Raw genomic sequence first — 23,212 nt, 5'->3', positions numbered from 1 at the left:
TTATACCAAAGTCTAGTAAAATTCATTACCTAAGTAAAAAATATTTGCTAGGTATAGGGTATTTATTTACATAATTTTATTCCACCTTTCTGAGCGATCAGGGTCATTAAGGTGGCTAACAATTAAAAGCAAAACATTATAAAACTGACTTCACACCATGAGTAAAATGAATATATAAAAACACAGACCCAACAATTAGAACATTCGGCAGGAAGGAGGGGGTCACTGAGGGAAGCCAGCCAAACCAAAAAAGTATTCACCCATTTGTGGAAGATAGTGACAGAAGGGAACTGATGATTAACAATGGGAAGACATTTCCAGAATTTTAGTGACATGACCAAGAAAGCATTCTCTTGGGTTGCCATCCATCTAACCTCAGAAGGTGGGGGCACCAGAAGCAATGGCTCTCGCTCACCTGGAGCCAAGTTTTACGGGCCCGCACTGGGGAGCCTGATGTCCAGGCCATAACATCTGGGACGGGGGGGTGAGAGAGAGCGATGGCTGCCCCTGGCATGCCTCTTTGGCTCCCGGCAGCTGTGGTAACTCTCTCAGAGGGCTTGCTGCGGCAGCAGGCCAGGAGCAAGGCAGGGGATATTTGGTAGACATGAGGCAGCATGGGCTTGCTCCCAAAACCATGCTAGGCTAAATAGGCGGGTATCACGTTCTTTAGTAAGGCCCAGGGATTCCCCAGTCCTTGCAATTATTTCATGGCATGCAGAGCAGTGGGGGGATGGAACAGTCTGGCACCTCAGGTACTGGATGCTAGGAAGCCCATCACCCTGCAAATTCTGTCCAGTCTGATAAAGGTGTTGCATAGAATCTGCCTCTTGGCGTTCAAGGTCACCCTTTTTGAGGCCACCTTTACCCTAGAATTTTATGGGGCTTTGAGGGTTGGGCAGCTAGTAGCGGGGTCTGCCTTTGACAGGTCAGATAGGGCTTTACGGGCCTAGGATGTAACTGTGGGTAGGTCTGTAGTCCACATCACCATCACTTGGTCAAAGACAGACCAAACAGGGAAGGAGTGAATCTTGATGTTGGGAGCAGCGCCTTCATGTGAACTCTGCCCCATCAGGGCTGCCTTGGCCTTCTCTGCAGTAAGGCTGGTGGGGGATAGGCCATTTCTACGGCATGCTGACAGTTCCCCTTTAACCTGCTACCAATTTACAAGCATGCTACGGATGGGCCTGGCAAAGATTGGCTTTCCTCTGGGTGACTTTGGCTCTTTCAGAATCGGGGCTGCCTCTACTGCAGTGGCATGGGGCCTTCCTCATTAATGTTCTCTATTCTTAAGTGGCAGCTGGAAGGTGGTGGCTGGTGTGGTTTTGCAGCCACAGCATTGTGCACTGGGCTGGGGTATAAGCGGCAGGTTGGACGAATGGATTGAAGCAGAGTGGTTTGGCGTTAACAGTATGCGTTGGGACTCCCTGTTACCACATGTGCAGTGCAAAGGATCACAGCACAGAGTGCCAGACGTCATACTGGTGCAGCTGTATGAAAATGGCGGAAATGATCTGAGCAAGACAAAAGGCAGCAACTTATGGAGAGCAGTGGTTATTGGAAGAACGCTATGGGAAGAATGGGAAGAGCCCTTGGCAGAACTGTCATTCCTTACCAGGATCTATTGAGTTGCATGGAAGCCTTGTTTTGCCCAGATGGCATTCATCTGTCCTCATGGGGCATGGACATCTGGTTGCAGGACATCCGGCATGGACTGTGGGTTGCAGCTTTAGGCATTGGCGGGAGTCGACTGGAAGCTCATACCCTTTCGCCCTCCTCATTTGGCAGTTTGGGCATGGGGCCAGGTTTGGGGAAAAGCCAGCCTGCGTGCCCCCTTTTCCCATGCTGAGGACCCTAATAAGGGGTTTTGGGAGAGACCTGGATTTGGACATGCTCAGCTTGGGGGCTGTGGGATGGTCTCCTCCAAGTGGCAGTGGACCACACAGTAGACTGCTGTCCAAGTGGGTCCACCATGTTGCCATCTCAGGTTGCACCCAGCAGTCGGGTTGGGGGAAGGATTCATCAGCTGGCATACAGGTCACCTGATGTCCAGATCCCACCCCTATGCTATGCCAATGCCTAATGCTGTTACTAATAAAGTTGTGGCCTGTTCCAATCCAGCTATGTCTCGTGTTTGTCTTTCTTAAATGCTGCTTAACAATGGGCTCTAGGTCGTTTCACAGGGTTTAGGGCAGCACCGGGTTGTACGGATGGGGGTGGGGAGATCCCCAGGGATGGATGGACCTCTGGCTCCCTTGCTAAGGTTGGGCCTGCAAACAGGACCTCAGAAGATAATCATAGTGGTTGGGAAGGTCTTCGTGGAAGTAGCTGGTCCTTAAGATATGTAGATTGCAAACTGTAAAGGTATATTTATGTATAAAACACACACACACATATATATGAATAAGAACAGTATAAAACATACAACCAACAATGTAATAAAGCCAGATTACAGAACTAGAGAACATGCATTAAAAACAATCTGATACATACAAATATGCCTTACTGCAAGATTTGGTCTCACACTTGTGAAATATTTCACTCAGCCTACATGCATGGAAAGCCTTTGGAGAAGAAGAAGTGTACATCTAAAAAAATGAAAGTAGATATTTTCTTCTATTAACCCTGCTTGCTTAGACAAATCATCTTTTTTTAAAGTTTCTCAAAACAACCATCAGAACCCCAATAGTCATGAGTGTGAAATGTCTTTGCATTTATCAGAAAAGAATCTCCACACAAAGGGACATTAATCAGGGGCAGCTGCTCCTTTGCTAAGGAAGGGAGCAAACCCCAGAGTCCAGCAGCAGCAGATGATCTTATCAGGGAGAAAAGGAGGGGGGACCCTCTTCAGTAATATCATCAGCTTGTTCATGCCAAGTCTGGCATTTCAGTATAGATACATTTGTGGTGCGGATGGGGGAGAGTAGGGGGCTGGTGCACGGTGGGGTAAAGGGAGAGAGCGAAGAAGAAGGACTGCACAAACTACACGTAAGTGGGATGTAATAACTCCGCAGCCTGCTAGGTCTGTGCAGTGTCACACTATAATTGGGAATCTTTTCTGTCATTTTGAAATATCAGCGTGAAAGTGGAGCTCAGGTTAACCCTCTCAGGAGCAACAACAACACAAAACGTACCATTCCAGACTCTTTCTGCTATACATACCTGGCCATTTTTCTTCACATGGTATTTCCTGCTAATGTTATGAGTTATGAACTCGTTATATACTAAGTAAGTAAAAAAAATAAGTACCTGATGTGCAGGTGTTACTGAGGTAATAACTACCTGACGTGCAGGAGACATGTTTTTAAAATTACTCCTTGAAAATAAAGCTTGAGATATATATTTTTTTAAGTAGCAAATACCATGTGGATTTTTTTAAACATTCCAGGTCAAACAGGTAATCTGAATATATCAGTTTTCCTTCAGCAATAAACCAAATGAAGTCTGGAAATTGATATAACAGCAAACCTCTCTTGTGATTATAGTGTAGTGACTGAGTATGAACTGGGAAATATTCAAGTCTTGCTTCTGCCATAAACATACTAGGTGGCATTAGGCAAGCCACCGTCTACCAGTTTAAGCCCCTTGTCAGCAATATGGAGAAAATAACTACTTTATAGGATGCTGTATAGTGTACAATAAGATAATGAATGCCAAGAACTTTGATCACTTGGGGCACTGTTCAAATCCTGTTGTTACATAAGAAAGACTCATGAAAACTCACAGGGAAGAGGAAATCTCACCCCCTATTGGCCCTGTGTTATGCAACTCTGCTTGCCCTCCTACTTAGTGGCTTTTTACTTGTCCCTCTCTTGACCCCCCCCTCCCACCTGATGTTTCTTCCTGTCTATCTCCTCTTGTTCCCCCTCCCTCTTTCTTGGCAGCACCTTACCACATTGGTTCTGGTTGGCCCCTAGCTTTTGTTTTACTTCATCCTCCACTATCCATCACATGAACACACGAAGCTGCCTTATACTGAATCAGACCCTTGGTCCATCAAAGTCAGTATTGTTTACTCAGACCAGCAGTGGCTCTCCGGGGTCTCAGGCCTAGTCCCTTTAACTGGAGGTCTTTCACATCACCTACTTGCCTAGTCCCTTTAACTGGAGATGCTGGGGATGTCGCGCACAGCTTGTCTGGACTTCAGGAGCTGGTAGCAACTTCACACCACGCAGTTCTGCTATGTACAGTTTATTTACAGTATTTACACAGAGTCCTTTGGCTGTTAACATTCACAGCTCTGAGCAACAGCATGCTCCGCCAGCATATATATTTCAGCAAGAGGGTACTCACATTCACTATACGGACTTATATACACATTCATGACCAATCACAGTTCACCTGAGATGAGTCATTCTGGAAATCCCCATTCCTGGCTGTACAAACTGGATCAGACCAGCATCATCACATGACTTAGCTGTCACTCTGATCAGTATGATCTGTTTAGCAAACTGCAGACTAGGCATAACTTTGACATATGTTGACAGGGGATTGAACCTGGGACCTTCTGCATGCAGAGCAGATGCTCAACCACTGAGCCACAGCTCCTCCTATCCTACCCTACTAGCTATGATTTCTTCTTTTCACACCTCTTCTCTCATTTATTACAGCAGGTGGATTGGTGATACTGTTTTAGCTTGCCTCAGAAACCAGATTGGTGGGTGAGATCTTACAGTGGAGTCCCTCCAAATTGTGGCATTTTAAAGCCTTTTCTTTTTTATTTAATGTCCCAGCTTTAAGCTTTTTCTTCAAATTTGCAGGTTTGCAGAAACACCTACTAACTCCCTGGACCGCCCCTCCTTACAGATTTTTTGATCTACATAGGGTATCATCAGGGCTATTTGATATATGATTACTAAGTTAAATGCCGAAGAGAACTTTTAGAGCCTTTACGTGATTAAACTGTAGTTAATGGCACACTTATATTGCCTGTGTGAAAGATCTTCCCTTTCTGCACAGAATTTCTTTGAATTCAGTAAGACATTTCTTCTTCTGTTTTTAAAGATCTAATCATAATTACGTATAACATATTTTCAGTGCACACATAAGTAAGTGCTGTTTCGCTTAGAGTGCAATTGTATGCAGTTTCTCCTTTCTAAGACCATTGATTTTAGTGAGTTTAGAAAGGAATGACTGCATAGGATTGTGCTTTTAGATAGCCAACCTATTTCAATAACAGGAGTTTTTGAAAATATACAAATCAGCAATGTTTTCACAAAAGAGAACATGATGCTCTTCAGTATTTGAAGTATTGTAAAGAAGTACCTTATATGCTGTTTTTCCCCCTTAGTCACCTAACTGCTAAAACATTTACTAGCAGGAGGTCCCATAGTGAAACTTACTTCCAAGAAATTGTGTGTTGACTTTAAGGTTATTCCATTTTATTGACACATTTGCTTTAATGCCAACGCCCCCTCTTCTACCACAGTGCATAGTTGAGTACATTTGAGGAGCTGGTTCACACATGAATGTACATAATTTGATTTCTCCTCCTCACTTGATTGCCAACGCTTGATGACTAAAAGCTAAAATGTATTAACTGGCCCACTGAAAAATATTGCGTATGAGGAGATATGAGAAAGGTTATCTGTGATGCAGGAACTCTGATGACTAATTAATATATCAAAATTAATATATCCAAATACAAGCTCTCTCACCACTATTAATGAGGCTTAAGTGGTCTTAGTTTTCTGTGGAATTTTACCCATATTCTATTGGGAGCATTTTGGAACAGAAACCGATTGATATCCTAGCTGTGTGGGCAGTACTACAGCATTTGGCTGTTTTAAAGCCATCCAGTAATATTGGAAGATATGAGAGGAAAATTGCCTTCCTATACCAGTATTACCCCAAGTCCCAGGATGTGTGCTTTTTATATGAGAGGAACTTTGTAATGGATTCTTTCACATGGTCTAGATCTTCCAATATTACCAGAGCACAGCTGATCATATTTTCCTTATTCCTTGGTCTTTTATGCATTGCTGTTTCACTCGCCATCACCCCTCCTATGACTTCGGGTCTTTGTGTTGATTATGGATGCCGATTCCTACCGTCGGAGGTTGCCTCACTCTCCCCCTGCGTTTCCCTGCATTTTCACAGACCTGTTTTATCTCAATTTTGAAAATACGGCCAAATCACGTGAAAACACATGGGGAGAGTGAGCCAACCACTGATGGTCAGAATTGGCATGCATAATCAACACAAAGACTTGAAGTCATCGGAGGGGTGATGGCGAGTGAAACAGCTATGCATAAAAAATCCTTGGCCCTAACTGACTGGTTCGCATCTGTTTCTTCATGTTATTTTGTTGCCTATTTAAATTAAACATGGTGATAATGGATTTCTTACAGCCCATTCCTGAAAAATGGGCCCAAAGCCCTTAGGAGGCTGACTACGGCCTCCGCTGGCGCAGGGGCCCACACCGCTGGCGCCCAGAAGGCGCACGCTGGCATGAGTGGCCCCAGCGCCGGTGTGCAGGGCCATGCGCCGTTCCCCGACTGCCACTGCCTCCGGCCGGCCTCCAGCCGCTGGCACAGGGGCCCACGCCGCCGGCGCCCAGAAGGTGCACATTGGCATGAGTGGCAGTGTGCAGGGCCGGGGGCTACTCCCCGATCCTGCCACCTCCCGACGGCCTCTGGAGGTGTTCCTGGGGCGTAACGGCGCCGGCCGCAGGGCGGGGCCAACGTTAGTCGGACTCCCGAGCACTTTCGGCTCAGGAACGCCCTTTTTTATTTTTGTTAAGATATCTCCTGTGCAACCCGGTTGCTTGGGTTTTTGGCGCCGGGCAGAGGTTTCGGCAGTGCTGAAACCTCTTTAGGAGGCAACACCGCTAGTTTGCCTACTAAGCCTGGCGCGGGCATTCCTTTCAGGAATGCGCTGTTAAACTTTTTAAAAGAAGCAGTCCTACTCATCTGATAGACTATTAACACTGTAGTCATCTATGATTCCATTTGCTTGTTTGGTATTTAGCCAATTTATAAACCTTGATCAGTCTTTGTTTTTTGATTTCTCTGGATTCACTTTTTCTCACTGTAACCAATTCTAAAACTCTATGGACATCTTCAGATTTTTATAAACTTACTTCATAAAGCCTTTACTATTATTTTTCTCTCCTATGAATATGTTACTAGGAATGTTTCCAAATTTTCATGGCAAACCTGATCTGAAAATTCACATATCTTCTATAGCTTTTTAATTTTTGGCATGAAATTGTGGTACTCCTTTTTTGATGACTATGTGAACGAAATTTGCTATTGAACTTGTGGTTTTGTTTATGTACCTGTGGCTTGAAAATGGTGTGCAATCTACAATTGATGTAGACGAGTGTAAAAATGTCATAAAAGAAACTATCAAATATGTGAACTTTGCCAAAGAAAACTGGTGGCATGAAAAGCTAACCCAGCCCAAAAATTAAAAGATGAAAAATTGCATAGTCATATAATCCTACCAATTACCCTCGTCTTTATATAGCCTCCTTGGCCTACTCCATGTTAACATCAAGCTTCCTATTGTTATACCTTAAAGATTCATACTCCAGTAATCTTCTCCCTGTCCTCTCTAGTCTTCCTTTTTACCCTTTCTCATTTACTACCCTTTTTACAGAAGTACATTCTTTATTCTTTCTCAGTTCCAAGCTTTTCCTCAAATGTTTCCACTCCCACCATTACTAACCCATTCTTGCTATCAATTCTGGACTATCCGTACCATCCGTGTCCACTCAATATAGATTTTATGCTGTCTGGAGAGTGATTGTGAGAGCAGTCCTATACAGGCCTGCTCAAAATTATACACAGGTATATTCAGTAGGCACACTCCTAAGGAAGGGTCAAACTGCTGTTATGTGCAGTCAATTTCTTAAAGCATTTTCTTCTTTCTCTGTTCCCTTGTAGCATGACGTTTGACTCACTATAGGAGTCATCTATTTGCGAATCCCTTCCAGCACTCTGCTTTTGGCACATGACGAATAGGGTTGCATTGGCTGAGTGAAGAAGCGATCAGGCCTCACATCAGAGGGTTGGTCTAGCTGCCAGAACACTCTGTGGTTCATGCTCAGGAGTGTAAAGAAGATTAAATAATAATAATAATAATAATAATAATAATAATAATAATATAGCTGTGGTACAGACTCTACTTCCTTTGCTTTTCCTGCTTTACATTCATAGTATAGGGAGAGGTAGTGTTCCTGGGCTTTTCATGTGACACTTTGAGATATGACAGTTGCTTCAAGGCTTTTAATCTCTTTGTAGAGGTTCATAGTCATAGTCCTGTCATAGCACCTACCAAAGTGTCCTGATCTGAGAGCCTATTCACTTCCGATTGGGACATGGTATTCCTAGTTTGTGCGGAAGCTGGCTCTTACTTTCAGACTTGGAAATAATTTAGTAAATTAAGAAACTGGAGCCAGGATTGATTAATACTGTTAAATACACATGGTTTACTGTAACATAGTTGTTTAGAATGGTCTTCTTGCTTAGTTACAGTAACTTCTGTGTTCATTTTCTTAAGAGGCTTTTTATAGAATGGCCAAGGAACGCTGTGCTAATTCAGAACGATGCCTGTGGGTTCCGTTTTTCTTGCTGTAGAATCCTGAATGAATCCTGTGAAAAAGGAAATGTTACTGTTTTGCCACCTCCATTATGTTATCTATTCCAGTGCAATTACACACTAATTCAGAGCTCTTTGTGTTTGGCTAATAGCTTCTGATTCAAGGCTGTCACACGGTACCTATTCTTTGTGAACTTCTAATGCTGCCTGCCAGTGGTTTTAGTGCTTACCTATGGAACACATTTTTCTTTGGACTAGATGTTCATCATGGAAAGATCATTAGGAAACCATCAAGATACGATGCCATCTATTAGTGGTACTTGTAACTAAGATCACAATTATCAAAAGCACGGGTTTGGGTTTTGTTGTTGTTGTTGTTGAAGCTTGCTTATCCCTGCGATAAATGTAGTTGTCAGCAGGATAAGTTCACGCGTCGGATAAGGTCACAATTTCATTTAGTGACAACTTCCTAGAGTGTGAACTTATGAGGTTCGATTTATTAAAGAGTCAGGACTGATAAGATCACTGAATGGCTAGCCTGATTTATCTGGGTTTGACTGCAGTACTTGAAAACAGAATGCCATATTTCAAGTTTATTCTTGGAACTGTAGTTTAGTGTGGCTTTGAGAGGTGAGTACTGTGGGGCACTGGGGTGGGGGTGGGAATGGCAATGGTGAAAATGTTTGAAAGAAGGAACAAAGACCCGTTGAGTCACTTCACAGAATATGATGTATGTTTCAAGAAAGCATCACAGAAGCATATATAAAGTAACCTTTCCTGAATGCAAATTTACTGTGTTTTTATTGTAATCGCAGATGCACACCATAATTTGAAACCTAATTTCTGCAGGAACTCTTAATCTGCTATTGCATTTCTCTGTGTATTATCAGGAACTAGCAAATGCTTAAACCGCACCGAACAGTCCCCGCTGTTATTTGAGCTAGATTCTGGAATATGCTAAGAAACTTTTAAAAGTTTTTTTGTATTCACTTTCAGTTCAGGTCCTTCTGCAACGTGCAACTTACTGTACATCCAGTACATTTGTAATATGTATGTATGTTACGTGTCATCAAGTCGCTTCCAACTCATGGTGACCCTATGAATCAGTGTCCTCCAAAATGACCTATCATTAACAGCCTTGTTCAGGTCTTGCAAACTAAGGGCCATGGTTTCCTTTACAGAGTCAATCCATCTTATGTTGAGTCTTCCTCTTTTCCTGCTGCCTTCGACGTTTCATATAGTACATCCTTATTCGAATGAGAGTAGAACAATATTTTAACCTCACAACAAACTTGTGAGTTAAGTCTAGGTGTGAGAGATATTGATCTGCTAAGTAATAATATCAACTAACTAAATAATGAATAAAAAGAAAGGAAGGGTTTGAACTAGTGTTTTACTAACTTTATCACATTGACTTTAAGGTATATGTCAGGTACAATATAATTCCATTTGTATAGAGAGATTCTCAGTTGGTACAGAGTTGGTCAGACTAATACAATTGCTTGATTATTGTTTACACTTGTTAGAAAGTCTTCAGCTCCAGTTCACAGTGATTTAGATCTTCCAGAGTTTTCCCATGGGAGGAAGGATATCGGCCCGAGCAGCAGATGGGTTTATGACTGATCTCTGATTCTACTTTGATCCATCATCTGTTGTTGAAACTATAAAGCTCTATGAAATATGAATAATGGCTATTGGATATTCCACAGATTGATGAGAGTTAATCAATATCTTTAGGTTATTTTTGTTCATTTATACATGCACAGATATATGTAAGAATGCAGATTCATAGGAAAGAATTTACTACAACTGAACCCTTGCATTCTGGCCCAGCATCTGCCAAGGTGGGCCGATTATCTTAAAAGCCATGGGATGTTTTGTAGCTGAGCTAGTGATCCATGACTTGGGGCTTCTTTTACAGTGCAGCTATCATAAGTCTTTGAGTAATCACAGACTTTAAAAGTATGCTATATCAACAAGATAAGAGGAACAGCCCACAGCACTAGCAGCATTATCTTTTACCAAAATTGATTAGCATGTACTATGGGTCTCACATATTTTGCACAAGCATACTCAGCAAGCTGGAAATATGTATGGTCTTGAAGAAAGAGTGAAGGAGAAAAAATCCTCACTGTCAAGTCTTTCTGAAAATGAAATACCCATGATTGTAACTAATTTCCAAAGCTTGGAACAGCCTGATCTTATCCATGTTTACTCAGAAATAATCCCTACAGATTTCAGTGGAACTTACTCCCAAATACGTATGCACAGGATTGTAGCCTAAGATCAGTAAGTATATTCATATGCCAAAGTTTGAGTTATATTTGCTTGTTATATTTTAAACATGAAGAACTGACCAATAGAAATAAATTTCAGAAATAACATAAGCAGGACTGTGGTTTCTTAAGCAGATTTTGGGGAGGGGATCAAATTCATTCCATTTATTTTCTTTTAAAAAAAGAAAGGGATAAAATCAGAAGTGTACCTTATATTTTGTACCATGTAGTGAAAAAAAGCACGTACACTTTCAAGATACTCATAATGAGGCCTAACTCTCAGCTAAAGGAAGAGCAAAATTGGCTATAAATACCTCATATAGTACTATAAGGCCTTTTTTTCATTGTCAGATAAATCCTGCAGAGTCACCCAGTATTATACTGGATCATTGGCCACTTGTCATTTTGTTATAAAGAGGATTTAAATTACTAAAAAAGTGTCTTTGTGATCTTGTTTTATTTGTAACTAAAAATTAGCTAACCTTCCAGTCTCTTTTTCTGAAAGGGCTTAGTAAAGGAACAGAGAACAGATCTTTCTACAAACCTGAAAAATGCCTCAGGTTTGCAGAAAAATGTGAAATCTAAAAAAAGTGGTTATAATCTGAAATAATAGAAGCAGTGCCTGTAGCTTTAAGAAACAAATGCCCTCAGTGGACGTTGCTAGGCAGCCACAACAGTATTGCCAGCCTTCAAGCTTTGTTTCTGTCAGTAAAAGTCAGGGGGAGGAGGTAAGGTGCTTTCCGGGCCTGTTTGGCCTTTGAGGGGGGACTTACCAGGCCAGTTTCAATAGCAACCACTGGGCGACTCGCTGTCACAAGATTTGCATGACAAGGACTGGCTGCTTGCTACTGTTCAACAGGAGCCTCCCCACCCAATAGTCAGTGTGATGTAGTGTTTAAGAGTTTCATACTAGGATCTGGGAGACCCAGATTCAAATCATCACTTTGCCATTGAAGCTCACTGTACTCCCAGCTGGGAGGCGCAGATCTGTTTAAAGGGCCCCCCGCGCGCCTTCAGGGGAGCCGGAACAGATCTGCGCCTCCCGGCTTCCAAGCCCCCCCGCACGCCTTCAGGGGGCTCCCCTGAAGGCGCATGGGGGGGCCTTTAAATAGATATGTGCCTCCCAGTTGGGAGGCACAGATCTATTTAAAGGGCCCCCCGCGCGCCTTCATGGAAGCCCCGTGAAGGCGTGGGGGGGGGACCCCAAATCAGCCGAATTTATTCGCTGAACCCCCGAAGTTGGCGAATTAGGCTCCCCCGTTTCCCGCCTTTTTTGAGTTCGGTTCGTCCCGAACCAAAAAACAGCCGAATCGGGGGATATTCGGCTGTTTTCCAGTTTGGGATGAACCGAATCGACAGCCCTATGGTGTAGTAGTTAGAGTGTTGGATTGGGATCTGGGAGACCCAGGTTCAGATATCCACTGTGTCATGGAAGCTTGCTGGATGACCTTGAGCCAGTCATATACTCTCAGCCTAAACAGGGTTGTTTTGAGGATAAAATGGAGGACAAGAGAATGTCATAAGGCACTTTGGGTCCCCACTGAGGAGAAAGGCAGAATATAAATACATAACTAAATAAATACAATCCTCAAAACACAATGCGTTGCTACAGCACTTCAGTTGGGGACCCCACCAGGCCTTAGCGTCATGATGAGGTGAAAAAGGTTTGCCAACATAGAAGAGCCACATTTCTTGATTTCAGGTAAAGTTCATCCCTGTTAGATTGTTGCAGGACCAGGGCCTCCTTGAAGGAGAGGTGCCTGTGGCAATATTCTGCATTTTCCTAGTTCCATGGCACCTTATATTTTTACCTGAGCTCTAATCCTTGTTTTCCCTTTGTGAATATCCTGTTTCCAGTTCTTTTCCTAGTCTGTCTTTGGGCAGTCCTAATGCATGATTTCCTGATAGTTATCAATCTTGCCTTCAGACTTTGTTCAGTGGAGTGGTAGGCTATTGGTAAGATCTAGTCCACTCAGTGTACTTTGGTCAACTTCTGTACCCCAAAACATTGTTTCTCGCTGCTTTGCTATATGTTATACCCAGTGATATTTCAGATATTTATTTTGTCTTTACTTCATTGCTTCCTGCTTGTCTGGGTCAGGGCCTAAGCTTCCAACATTGTGATAGAAAAAGAGAATGGGAGTAAAACAAAGACATATTCCTGGCTACCGTTGTCATTTGGTTCAGTTGCCAAAGCTTATTTGGTACTTCTAGCTCCTTTACTGTCTGCTTCCAGATGCCTCTTCAGTTAACAACTACGTTGTTCCCATATTGAGAAACCATTGAATTCTTCTAGAAAACTTCTAGAAAACGTGACCTTCCAGTGATATATTTGTATTTATGTGCAAGTAGAATATTAGATAAATGTTTTTGGTAGTATGCACAAATTATGAGTACTAATAATAATGTTTGCTGTGTCGTACACAGAATATTTGGATGTTCGGGCCTGTAACAGAAGGCAACTGCTTCAGTTTACTTTGAGGCTTTGAATCTTGATATGGTTTGCTTCTCGGCCTTTTGGCTAAGTTCAAGTGTATACAAGAAAAAATATGGTTCATAATATTATAATTAAAGTCCTTTTGGTTTTACCTCATTTTAGATGGATCATAGATGTTCAAACAATACTTCTCAGATTGGCTAGCTGGAAATAAGTACCACAACTGTAAATGTTGGGGATCACTGAATTCTGTTGACACAAATACAATTTTTATGCTGCAAATTTTATTTTCCTCCTGTCCTTGATACTAAGAGAAGGATTTGTGCTTAACATTGGGGGTTATGCTATTGAAATATATTCACCCTTTCTATAGTGCAGTCACTGTTCCAAATTACGTTTGTCTGATGTAATAGGTGGAGTATAATAATGAGTGGCCATCTGTAATTGCCCAAATCTAAAGATGCTTATTTGTAAGGATGCCCTGAAATATATTTGCATACAATAGATTTTATAACAATAAAAGCATAGATGGTGGCCAATTCAGTGGTAAAATGAATGGGGGAAAGAAAATTTTTTATTGTAGCTTTGTATCTTGCTAAACATGCTTGAAACAGTGCTATTAATGACTGTTCTGTGCTTAAAAAGAATAGCATCGTCATGTGCAACGGGGAACTTTGGTAGATGTTTGGTTATCACTGAATGATCTGCCCTAAGTTTGTCGTTCTTAATCCATTAAAAGACAGGCCTGCTTGTAAATCCACAGGTATAGATAAGGAGTCACTGTTTGACTGAGTCTGAACCCTTTTCAAATGAAAAATGTCAGTGGCAGAAAGGGAGGCTGAATTATTTTTTTAAAAGGGTTTTCAAAGATTCTCATGATTCCTCCGGTATCAGTTAAATGTGACATGTCCATAGACATGCTTGCTTTTAATGTGTAGAAGCAGACAAATATAGCTGGTTTCATCTTTATGTAGAAGAAAAAGCAACTGTGTACGTACACGTGCATATACCTTTCCATAAGCAAAAAAAGTTAAATTCACAACCAGACCTGAACCAAAACAAGTGTGTTTTTTGCAAACCCTCTCCCCATCCCATGGAAATGAATTTCTGTATTGGTAATTTTCTGCATCTGTTTGCAGAAGGGCTCAGAAACATTCACAAGGGAGGGTACATTCAGAGAGAAAAGGGAATGCATTCCCTTGTTGAATCAATCAAAGAAAAATCTGTCGCCCAGTTGATGGGCAGTAAAGGGAAATACTTCTTTACTAAAGTATGGAATTGTCTACCAGAGGATGCAGTGATGGCCACAGGCATGTATGGCTTTAAAAGGGGATTGGACAGTCACAGAGGATAAGTCTATCAGTGGCTACTAGCCATGGGGACTAAAGAGAACCTCCACATTCAGAGGCAGTAAACCTCTGAATACATGGGCCAGGAGGTAACATGGGGAAGGCCACAGTCTCTGTGCCCTGTTGTTGGCCTTTCAGAGTAACTGGTTGGCTAATGTGTGAGGCAGCATTCTGTATTAGACAGATCATTGGCCTAATCTAGCCAGCATGGTGTTGTGGTTAAGAGCAGTAATCTGGAGAACCAGGTTTGATTCCCCACTCCTCCACATGAGCGGCAGACGCTAATCTGGTGAACCGGGTTGGTTTCCCCACTCCTACACATGAAGCCAGCTGGGTGACCTTGGGCTAGTCACAGCTCTCTTAGAGCTCTCTCAGCCCCACCTACCTCACAAGGTGTCTGTTGTGGGGAGAGGGAGAGATTGTAAACCAGTTTAATTCTTCCTTAAGTGGTAGAGAAAGTCGGCATATAAAAACCAACTCTTCTTCTTTTTCTTCTTCTTCTTCTTCTTCTTCTTCTTCTTCTTCTTCTTCTTCTTCTTCTTCTTCTTCTTCTTATCATAGAATCATAGAGTTGGAAGGGACCACCAGGGCCATCAAGTCCAACCCCCTACATAATGCAGGAAATTCACAACTACCTCCCCCCTCCACACCCCTAGTGACCAGAAGATGGCCAAGATGCCCTCCCTCTCATCATCTGCCTAAGGTCACAGAATCAGCATTGATGACAGATGGCCATCTAACCTCTTCTTAAAAACCTGCAGGGAAGGAGAGCTTACCACCTCCCGAGGAAGCCTGTTCCACTGAGGAACCGCTCTAACTGTCCTAATGTCTAGACAGAAACACTTTTGATTTAATTTCAACCCGTTGGTTCTGGTCCGACCTTCTTGAGCAACAGAAAACAACTCTGCACCATCCTCTATATGACAGCCCTTCACGTACTTGAACATGGTTATCATATCCCCTCTCAGTCTTCTTCTCTTCAGGCTAAACATACCCAGCTCCTTCAACCTTTCCTCATAGGACTTGGTCTCCAGACCCCTCACCATCTTTGTTACCCTTCTCTGGACACGTTCCAGCTTGTCTACATCTTTCTTAAATTGTGGTGCCCAAAACTGAACACAGTACTCTAGTTGAGGTCTAACCAGAGCAGAGTAAAGCGATACTATCACTTCACGTGATCTGGACACTATACTTCTGTTGATGCAGCCCAAGACTGTGTTTGCCTTTTTAGTTACAGCATCACACTGCTGACTCCTATTCAGTGTTTGGTCTACTAAGACCTCAAGATCCTTTTCATAAACACTACTGCTCAAACAAGTCTCCCCCATCCTATAATTATGCATTTGATTTTTCCTACCTAAATGCGGAACTTTACATTTGTCTTTGTTGAAGTGCATTTTATTAGTTCTAGCCCATTTCTCCAGCCTGTCATGATCATCCTGCATCTTGGCTCTGGCTTCTACCGTATTGGCTACCCCTCCCAATTTAGTATCGTCTGCAAATTTAATAAGCATCCCCTCTATTCCTTCATCCAAATCATCTATAAAGATGTTGAACAACACAGGGCCCAGCACAGATCCCTGGGAACTCCACTAGTCACTTCTCTCCAAGTGGACAAGGAACCATTAACTAAGCCCGTGTTGGCGAACCTATGGCACGGGTGCCACTTCCGGCACGCGTAGCCCTTTCTGCCGGCACTCACGGTTCCTCCAAGCCGCTGGCCTTTCCGGCTCTGCCCCACCCCGGATGGGGGAGGCTGTAGCCCAGGGGTGGGGAACCTCCGACATCATTGGCGGTGGCCCCCGGACTCTCCCACAGAAGCTGCCGCCATTGCTGCCGCTGGAGCGTGCGCGGCCAGCCAGGCGGGTGGGAGAGCGGGGAACAGAAGCCGAGCGCCCACACTCGGCATGGCTGGCGGCTTCTCCGGCGCCCTCTGGGCCTGTGCGGGCGGAGGGGCATGGCTGGTCGGTGGGTGCGAAGGAGGCGCCCTCTGCCCCACCCTGCTCGCCTCTCACAAGCCTTGCGCCGCGCCCCACCGAGTGGCAAATCCAAGGCAAAACCTCCCATGCATAAATGGCCTCTTTCTTTTTCTGTCTCCCTCTGTCCTTTTCTTTCTCTCCCTTGCTCCATTTCTTTCTCCCTTTCTCTCTCTTTTTCTTTCTTTCTCTCCCTCCCTTCCTTCCCTTTCCCCCTCCCTTCCCTTCTTTCCTTCCTTCCTTCTTTCCCTCCAGCGGCTTCTCCAGCACCCTCTGGGTCTGTGCGGGCGGAGGGGCGTGCAGTCCTATTCCACCTTTGAAGTGCCCACAAGCTATCCTCCAAACACCTTTCCATTTGTCTTGATATGTAGAGAGAAAACACTAAGGAACTAGTTGCCAATCTCCAGGTACTAGCTGGAGATCTGCTATTACATGTGATCTCCAACCAACAGAGATCAGTTCCCCTGGAAAAAATTGCCACTTTGGCAATTGGACTCTATGGCACTGAAGTCCTTCCCCAAACCCTGCCCTCCTCAGGCGCCACCCCAAAAACCTCCCACTCATGGCGAAGAGGAACTTGGCAACCCTAGCCTCTCCCTCTGGGCCCCCTCTGGGGGTGGTATTCAGGTTAAATTGCCGCATTGGCACTCGGCAATAAATAAGTGGGTTTTTGGTTGCAGTTTGGGCACTCGGTCTCTAAAAGGTTCGCCATCACTGAACTAAGCACTCTTTGGGTATGATCTGTCAACCAGTTGCAGATCCATCTAACAATAATAGGATCTAACCCACATTTTCCCAATTTGTCAACTAGAATACTATTTGGAACCTTATCAAAAGCCTTACTGAAATCTAGATAAACTATGTCGTCGTCGTTGTCTTCTTCTTCTTCTTCTATATAATTTTGCACTCCATTGGGGGGAAAGTAGGGTATAAATATTTAAATAAGTAAAATAAATTGTCATGGCAGAACGTCAGTTCTTTCCATATTAATGTTTAATTACAAGTGCCTATAGGGAGATGAGGGTGAAAATCTTGCAGTGCAAAACTAACACATAACAAAACCACCAGGGCAGCATGCCAAGATTACATGTTCACCTGGTTGTATCAACCAGGGGTTGTATTCTCTCCATCCCCCTCTCCAATCTGAACTAGAGCAGCACAGAGGCTTTGTTGTTATCAGATAGCCAAACGTGTTGACTGCATGGCACTTTGATACCATATCTACTAGGTGGTTCGTGGTTCAGAATGAGCAAGAAGAAGCCTTGTAAAGCCTCTGAAACAACACGGTACTGGGCTGGCAAACCGGCATGAAAAAAAAATGTTTAAAAGTAGCAAGGTAGTGTTTTTCCCACCAGTTATTTTCACCAAAAGAATGCGTCAAAACTTTTCATCATCCAGAATTTCTTCTTGGATTTCCAAGTGTTGAATTACCAGATCTTGGTACCTGATAAGGGAATGACTGTGGCTCAGTGGTGGAATATCTACCTTGTGACCAGAACATCTAAGGTTCAACCCCTGGCATCTCTACTTAAAAGGATGAAGTAGTAGGTAATGTGAAAGATCTTGACCTGAGATGCTGGAGAGATGTTGCCAGTCTGATTGGAAAATACTGACCTTGATGGACCAATGATCTGATTCAGATCACTGATCTGATTAAGGCAGCTTCATGTGTTTATCTGACTAAGGCAGCTTCATGTGTTTATGTTTATTTCTGAAGTACAACTGATACATTAGGAATTCTCCATTATTCCTTTTGTAATTTCCAAATATTGTATAGACTGCTGTACCTGTCCAGTTTTTCACTTATTTGCATTCATATGAATATTTTTTCTCTTCTTTTCTTGTCTTTGTTATCAATACGTACATGCACATGAATTACACTGAAGAAAAGCAGTGAGGATGGAAAACTCTTGGGCTTTGGTCAATACCAGGTGGGCCACCATGAGTGAGGGAACAGCCAGCAGGTGGCAGCTTGAAGCCCATAGTTGGTGTGCAGGAACATACAAGGAGAGTATGTGGGTCCCAGGCTGTAAAGAGCTTTAAAGGCCATAACCAGGTGTCACTGCTCTCTCCCTGAGGTGGAACTCAACTCCTTCTCCTGTGTTCCGTCCAACATCTCATCCCTCTTCTCAAAGGTGATTGGATGCTGGAGCAGCCCTCCTATAGGCTCATCTGAGTGGCTGATTTTCCCTTCAGGGGCAGGACAGCCTCCTACCAATCAATAATATGTATAATTGCATCAATGCTTTTTTCTTAGTGTTTTGCCATTGTGGGTGTGCTAAGTGCCGTCAAGTCACTTCCAACTCATGGCGACCCTATGCATTAATGACATCCAAAAATCCTCTGTTGTTAACCTCCTTGCTCCAGTCTTGCAAACTGAGGGCTGTGGCTTCCTTTATAGAGTCAATCCATCTCATGTTGGGTATTCCTCTTTTCCTGCTGCTGTCTACTTTTCCTCTCATGATTGTCTTTTCCAGTGACTCTTGTCTTCTCATAATGTGACCAAAGTACAATAGCCTCAGTTCAGTCATTTTAGTTTCTAGAGGCAGTTCAGGCTTGATTTGATCTAGAGCCTACTGATTTGTCTTTTTGGCAGTCCACGGTACCTGTAAAACTCTCCTCCAACATCACATTTCAAATGAATCAACTTTCTTCCTGTCAGCTTTCTTCATTATCCCACTTTCACACCCATGACGTGGAAGCAAGTGGATTAGGAGTTCCTCCAGGACATACCACCAGAAGTCTTGCTTTATAAGAAACAGTGTCTTTTATTTACAGTGCACAGATAAAACATACCATCACGTACACTACTCCACTACTACTTCCAGGCTTCTTCCAAATAGGATAGGTTACAGAATCATAGTTACATTGCCTTACATACACCCACTGCACCTGATCTGAATTAGGCCACCTGTGGACCTGCCCAAGGCATTGCATCAGCAAACTGCCCAGATCCGGATTCCTGCAGTTCACTTTGGTACCAGCAAGGCTATTGCTTCTGCTTGCATCGTCTTGACCTCCCAGATCTCCCAGATCTGACAGCTATCACACAGCTGTTACTATCAGATTATTACAATCAACTTGATACTCTGACAACATCCTTACACTTAAGAATCTTTTCTAGTTCCTTCATGGCTGCCCTAACCAGTCTCAATCTCTTTCTGATTTCTTGGTTTCACTCTCCCTTTTGTTTAATGATGGAGCCAAGGAATAGAAAATCTTGAAAAATTTCAGTTTCCTCATTGTCAGTCTTAAAGTTGGGTAATTCCCTAGTAGACATTACTTTTGTCTTCTTGATGTTCAGCTGTAGTCCTGCATTGGCACTTTCTGCTTTAACCTTCAGCAATAATCATTCCAAGTCTTCACTATTTTCTGCCTGTAATGTGGTGTCATCTGCATATCCCAAATTATTAATGTTCCTTTCACCAGTTTTCACTCCACCATTCTAAATATAATCTGGTTTCCTTATGATTGTGCATATTAGTAAGGTGGAGGATGGAATGTAAAAGGGATCAGGCTTTTTAAAATACTATCCAGGGCATAATGCTGGGGGAAAGTGTCAAATGAACATGAACATTAAAAAAAACCCTCTTAAAACATTATTTTAATTTGGATTCACGTTTGCCACTAAGAACTATTCTTACAATTTCTGTCCATACTGGAATTCTCAGTGATATTCTATAATACTTCTTTGCTTAAAAGATAATTGATATTTCCTTTAAAGATGTTTCACTTTTGTGGGTTTGAATCTAAAACACATAAACAGGCTGATTTTGAGGAATGTAGACTTTGATTTTTTTAAAAGCTCTTAACAGACAGTATAGGATTTCCTGCTGGTTATAATTGTCAACACTCTTCTTGTATGTTTATACTGATGAATTTGTGCCACAACTGATTACTGCCTGAAGGCTCAGGGTGAGAAGCTAATAGTATGCTAAAACATAAAAATCAGCTAGTTGAAATGAAATGGATAAAGCTTATATGGAAAGTACAAAGTAGTTAACTTAAGGCCCTTTCTATGCTGCCGTTGTGAATACATGAAGCTGCTTTATACTGAATCAGACCCTTGGTCCATCAAAGTCAGTATTGTCTACTCAGAATGGCAGTGGCTCTCCAGGGTCTCAGGTAGAGATCTTTCACATCACCTACTTGCCTGGTTAGTTTAACTGGAGATGCTTGGGATTGAACCTGTGATATTCTGCAGGCCAAGCAGATGCTCTACCACTGAGCCACTGCCACTTCCCATGTGATGTGGCATGTCTTCATGCCAATCCAGTAACTTTAGGGTGATGATATGGAACTAACATATGACGCAGTTTGTTTACATGGAAGTATTGTCCCAGTTTTGTGAGTGTAATATAATGGTCATGTTACCTGCTTCTCCCACATGAACTCAGCTTTCTAACTTTTCCAGAGCAATCCAAGAAGGACATACTCTACTGCAGGTCCCACATCAGAATGGGCCTTTAGAAGATATCCAGGTGTTAGTTTTTATCTCTACTGATTGTAAGATTTAGTGCTTAAACGAGAATCGTAGGAAGCTGTAGCCATAACTATATTTCCCCTTTAAGGTTTCTGAAAATTATATTAGGCACAGTCTACACATTTTCAAGATGAAATTCATGGTTGTGTGTTTATAAAACTGATGACCAAATACAGGCAGTTGAATGAATTGGAGCTTGTTTGCCTCTCACGAACCAGGATTCTAAATTGGGATTAAACCAAAATTTAGAATCCTAGTTTGTAGGGGACAACGAAAATTCTGATTTGCCATGGCACCTGCATTCAGTCTTAATGCAGGAACTGGAATTTGTTTCAAGGCTTGTCAAATACCAAAGCCTTAATTGTGCTCTGCATTCAAAGGAAGGAACAAGGAGGGGAACACATCAGAACAGCAAACTATTTGTATCCATTGCAACAAATCTGTTTAAGTAAAGCTTTTTGTGTCTGAGTGCAGTCATTTTATGGGCCTTGTAAACACTGTTGTCAGAAATAAAATGCAACAGTAGAGGTGTTTGTTGTGTGGCATAAGTGGAAATACTATAAGCTCATTTTCTTTGTTTTTCAGGAGAGTTGGAGGTATTTCAGAGGGATGGAGAACGGAGGATCCAGAGTCGGCAGCAGCTCCCAGTTGGAACAACATGGGGACCATTTGCTGGGAAGATGGATTTGAATAACAACATGTTGGTATGTTAAAAGTGATTGAATGCTGAAGCAGTGTTAGCTTTTCTTTAAGTGTTGCCACTTGTTTTAAAAAAGAAAGAAGTCTAGGGAAATAATTAGGAAAGACAGTGAGGAAGTGCCTTATTTAACTTTCATGGTCAGTGCTGTTTGGGATTTTTGCAGTTGGTTCATGTATAAATGTCGGAACCAGTCTAGTGCTATGGATAACATACCCAAATTCAGACCAGGTATGAGTTTTCCCAACCCCAGTGACCCTGCTGTGCATCGCTAGAATTGGAAGTGGGGCTTGATCAGGTTTCCAGATCCTGCTATGCATTAACCATAGCAAGTAGAAGACACTGCTTTGTTGGCCATGCAAAGCCAAGTATTGGTACCTAGTATTGATACCAGATTTAGCAAACCCAAACTCTTCATACTGACTGCCAGATTCAGTGTTGCACACTCTGTTTTCTTCTGTGTTTGTGATGTCACTATGCCATCATAACTTTGCTACACACACCACTTTGATCTGAATTTATGATGATGTAGAGAATTTGGTTGCACTTCTGTCCTTGTCTAGCTAATCATTGATAGTGAGCATTCTCTTTCATCAGGTGATATTTCTTCAGGACTAGGACTTAATAAAACCCTAGCATTGCTAGTCTCCAATATTCAAAATAGTTATTCAATCTTTTAAAGCTATGGAATTATTCTAGAACTATAAGATGTAAAATTGAAATATATGCATGGTTCTAACTTACTTTTTTGGTAATAAATCCATATTTTCAAAGTTATCTCCAAAAAACTCTAATTTTGAATCATAGAACAAATGATGGGCGTCAGAGAGAGTTATTTAAAGTGCAATTCTATGCAAACTTATGCTGGCCTGAGGTAATTGAAATCAGTAGAGTTAATTCTGCATAGAATTGCACTGTTAATTAATAAAAAGGGGTACAATGCTGTTCAAAGGGTACTTGTTCCTTTCTGTAGGTGGAAGGAAACAACATTTACGGGGAATAGTCTGTAATTCTCCAAATTTAGCAATTTAATTTTCATCTGTCATTTCATACCTCTTAATTTTGGTGTCTTCATTGCCATCCTCAGTAACGTTAGGAGTGGTAGCAATTTGACATTTTTTTTTGCCTAAAGATCACCCACTCTTTCCCTTTAATCAGAATCAAATAAAATCTGAATAGTCCTTTTAAATTGGTTCATATTCCAAGTAATATTATGAGTGAGTTTAAACTTGTGGTTGTTGGCTCAGGGGAGCCAGCAGACTAATTAATTCAGCACAGTAATTAATTGAGTCACTGTGCCAGATGTCAAACACTTTTTAGATCTTTCAAGTTCCTATCTTGAATTATGTTAACAATATACATCTCAAAACACTTAGAGGTTGGGTACGTTGAATAAACTGATTGAAGTGTCATTTGTCACTGCAACAACAGTAACAGACACTTGGTCCAATTC

General features: G+C 42.3%; 1 protein-coding gene across 2 annotated transcripts in view; it reads left to right on the top strand.

Annotated features, from left to right (window-relative positions):
- The window catches only part of ZFPM2 (zinc finger protein, FOG family member 2), a 378,561-nt gene that overhangs the window by 138,896 nt on the left and 216,453 nt on the right, over window positions 1-23,212 (top strand). For both annotated transcript variants that reach the window (XM_056854876.1, XM_056854875.1), the window contains one exon: window positions 21,648-21,766. In XM_056854876.1, the coding sequence (XP_056710854.1) occupies window positions 21,648-21,766 (119 nt within the window). The remainder of the gene's footprint in view (window positions 1-21,647; window positions 21,767-23,212) is intronic.

Source organism: Euleptes europaea, chromosome 8 (assembly GCF_029931775.1).
Source record: "Euleptes europaea isolate rEulEur1 chromosome 8, rEulEur1.hap1, whole genome shotgun sequence".
NCBI lineage: Eukaryota > Metazoa > Chordata > Lepidosauria > Squamata > Sphaerodactylidae > Euleptes > Euleptes europaea.
The sequence above is the reverse complement of the archived record's forward strand: the minus strand, read 5'-3'. Positions and strand labels throughout refer to the sequence as shown.